This window comes from Anastrepha obliqua, chromosome 5 (genome assembly GCF_027943255.1).
Source record: "Anastrepha obliqua isolate idAnaObli1 chromosome 5, idAnaObli1_1.0, whole genome shotgun sequence".
NCBI lineage: Eukaryota > Metazoa > Arthropoda > Insecta > Diptera > Tephritidae > Anastrepha > Anastrepha obliqua.
The window spans coordinates 125510256-125513977 of record NC_072896.1 but is presented as its reverse complement, the minus strand read 5'-3'; the positions used below and the strand labels follow the sequence as shown (position 1 = coordinate 125513977).

General features: G+C 34.1%; 1 protein-coding gene across 1 annotated transcript; it reads left to right on the top strand.

Moving 5' to 3' along the window:
* Positions 1–870: 870 nt before the first annotated feature.
* On the top strand, positions 871–3025 carry LOC129248020 (uncharacterized). The gene is made up of 2 exons (XM_054887424.1): positions 871–2020; positions 2266–3025. Exons 1-2 carry the CDS (start codon positions 1867–1869, stop codon positions 2520–2522), a joined length of 411 nt encoding a protein of 136 aa, XP_054743399.1. The 5' UTR covers positions 871–1866; the 3' UTR covers positions 2523–3025.
* The last annotated feature ends 697 nt before the right edge of the window (positions 3026–3722 follow it).

The window sequence follows — 3722 nt, the reverse complement described above, 5'->3', positions numbered from 1 at the left end:
CCCCCCCCCCCCCCCCCTTTTGCCCGTTTTGTATTATTAGGGTCCTGACGTCACACTTGTCAGAATCGCGAAAGATAAAATAACGGTTCTGAAAGATGCCACCTTCTGTATTCAATTCTGCTTGCTTCGTTCCTGGCTCGTCATCGAGAAGCCAATTTTCACTTACTCAACCTACTGCCATTTTACTGGGTAGTTATCTTTAGACAAAAGCGATCTTTATTCAACTGCATGGACATCAACGTAAAGTATGAGCTGCCAAAATTTTCTCTTAAATAATTACACTGGATCACAAATTTCAACTTTTTTTCTGCACCAGAGACGCCGTTATGAAATTCCTATGTAAAATCACCGTCTGATTCCGAAAATCAAGGTTATTTTTTATTCTATGGTAACGTTTTTGAGATATTTATGAATTACCGTTATTTCAAAAAAACAAAAAATTGGGCCCACTTAATCATATATATCTCGAAAACGAATTGAGCGATTCCAAAACCGTTTAAAGCTTTTAAAAGGTAATAAAATTTGCTATAAACTGTGTGTAAAACACTTTCTGCTAGGTCCTGCAGATTCAAAGATAACGAACTATCATAACGGATTTTTTAAATTTTTTTTGTAAAAATATAAAAAAATTTGTACTTTGAGAGAAAGGATCTCGAAAACTGTTTACTTTTTCGTGTATTTTTTGTTTTCACTCTAAGCTCTGTTTTATTACAAAAAAAATAAACTTTGATTAAACAAAATCGATGAACTAATACAAAAGTTACAAGCATTCAAGTAAATATATCCATATAGTAAAACTTAAGTACCCTACAAATAATAGCATGTGCACATATGATTCTTAAACTATCTATTTAGGCGACATATGAAATTTATTACACCAATGAAGTGGAGGGAACCAACTTGCCATTCAACGGACTGCTATATTTGTACTACAAAAGTATTTGGGGTAGGAAAGTCTAGAAAAGTAACCTATGCGAGCATATCTACAGTGTCATTACCAGAACTAAATTCAACGGAAGCTACATTGCCAGAATCAAATTTAACTTTAGTTTCGGCTCCAGTTTCATTGTCAACAGCAGTATCTGATTACGCGGCATCATGTTGTACTGAATTGCAAACGGAAAACGAAAGAAACCCTTTGTCACAAGCACAACTCACTGATTGGATAAGGGATTTGGAATTGTCAAAAGAAAAGGCCGAACTACATGCCCCTCGTATGCAACAATTTAAATTTGTTTCATCCGATGTTAAGGTAACATATTATAGGACTCGTCACGAACAATTCTCCCAGCACTATACGAAGAAGGACAGTGTTTGTTATTGCAAAAACATTGCTGGTCTATTTAAACAGTTTGGTAAACCATATGATTCAAAAGAGTGGCGATTGTTCATAGACGGCAATTAAGGCTGTATTATTGCATATTGGCAACCAAAAGCCATCTATCCCGATCGCGCATGCAGTAAATACGAAGGAAACATATGAGACAATGCAAAAATTGCTTAAATTAATTAAATACGAAGAACATGATTGGAAAGCTATGTGGTCTACAATCTGGATACACAAAATACTGTTGCTTTCTATGCAAATGGGATAGCCGAGCACGTCAAGACCACTACATCATAAAGGATTGGCCAGAACGAATCGAGTTTCAAGTTGGGGTGGATAACATAAAATACTCACCACTTATAAAAAAGGAAAAAATAATTCTACCTCCACTCCACATCAAGCTCAGCCTTATCAAAAACTTTGTCAAGGCTTTGGACAAAGAAGGCGAAGCTTTTCATTATTTGAAAACAATCTTTCCACAGATTTCAGAAGCAAAAATATAGGAAGGGATTTTTGTGGGGCCGCGAATAAGGAAAATAATGGCCAATACCCATTTCAAAGAACTATTGTCACCAGTGGAGGCAGCAGCGTGGGACTCTTTTGAAAAGGTCGTTACTTCTTTTTTAGGCAAACACAAAAGTCCTAACTTCGAGCTGATACTGAACGATTTAATCAAAAACTATGCGGAAATGGGTAAATAAAAAACACATATAAGACCGTTTTCCCAGTTAACTTTAAAACCAAACAAAAAACTTCAAAGCAAATTTTTAAATTTACATGAGAATATATAGCCCTTAATCTGAATTTATTGCCCTGCTCCGAACAAACAAGAACGACCAAAATTTGTTCTGAATTGGAAGATTAACCCAGCTTAAGAAAATTATATGCTAATGTGTCACTTATGTATATATCTAATTCCCTTTTTAATTTTCTTTCAGGAGTAAATATGTCTTTCAAAATTCATTTTCTGCACTCCCATTTAAATTTTTTCCCGAAAAATCTTAGCGACGAAAGCGACGAGCATGGCGAAAGGTTTCACCAGCAAATGAAAATGATTGAAAGTCGGTATCAAGGATTCTGGGATGTCGCTATGATGGGTGACTACTGTTGGTTTCTCATAAGAGAAACCGATCCTTATATAAATAAGCGTCAAAACAAGACACATAACTTTTTCAATTATAAAATAAGATCATAGAGTTAAGACAGAGTCATATGTACATATGCTATTATTTGTAGGGTACTTAAGTTTTACTATATGGATATATTTACTTGAATGCTTGTAACTTTTGTATTAGTTCATCGATTTTGTTTAATCAAAGTTTATTTTTTTTGTAATAAAACAGAGCTTAGAGTGAAAACAAAAAATACACGAAAAAGTAAACAGTTTTCGAGATCCTTTCTCTCAAAGTACAAATTTTTTTATATTTTTACAAAAAAAATTTAAAAAATCCGTTATGATAGTTCGTTATCTTTAAATCTGCAGGACCTAGCAGAAAGTGTTTTACACACAGTTTATAGCAAATTTTATTACCTTTTAAAAGCTTTAAACGGTTTTGGAATCGCTCAATTCGTTTTCGAGATATATATGATTAAGTGGGCCCAATTTTTTGTTTTTTTGAAATAACGGTAATTCGTAAATATCTCAAAAACGTTACCATAGAATAAAAAATAACCTTGATTTTCGGAATCAGACGGTGATTTTACATAGGAATTTCATAACGGCGTCTCTGGTGCATTTTGGCTGTAAACCAGTGTTATTTTAATCACTTGTTTTTTAATTTGTAAATATTTTCTGAAGACATTTAATCGCCCTAAAAATTACCACATATTTTCATCGCGCATGGCAATAACAAAGTTGAGCGCTACAATGTCAAAACAACTCTAACAACTAATACTCAAAGCAACAATAAAATTAGAACGTCAACAGGCGCAAAAGATCATAAATCTAAGTGTCGCGTGCATTCGTGCTCTGCTACAACAACTAAAACGTTAAGTACATATGTTCAAATATCTTTGTGATGTAGACATTTGTGGCCAGTGTGGAAATGTGGAAATGTGCTGACGCATTCGTCCCTTGACTCAAAGAAAAAATTGGCAAACGCTTTAAGGGGGAGATTGAAAATTCGCGAAATGACGGAGAAGTGTGCGCATTCGAAATGTTTAAGTGGTTATTAAAAACTTTCATAAAATATTTTACGAGTACAAAAAACCAAACGCATATAATCTTTCATCTGTGACTCATTTCGATATTGACTGACTACTGAGAATATTATTATGGACAATTTTCTATTAGTTCCACTAAAAAAAACTTCCTTCATGGCAGAGCCGTAATAAGACAAGTTTTCTACAGGGTTTTCCTTTAGATAATCACCCGATCTAGGAGGAGTAGCAATGA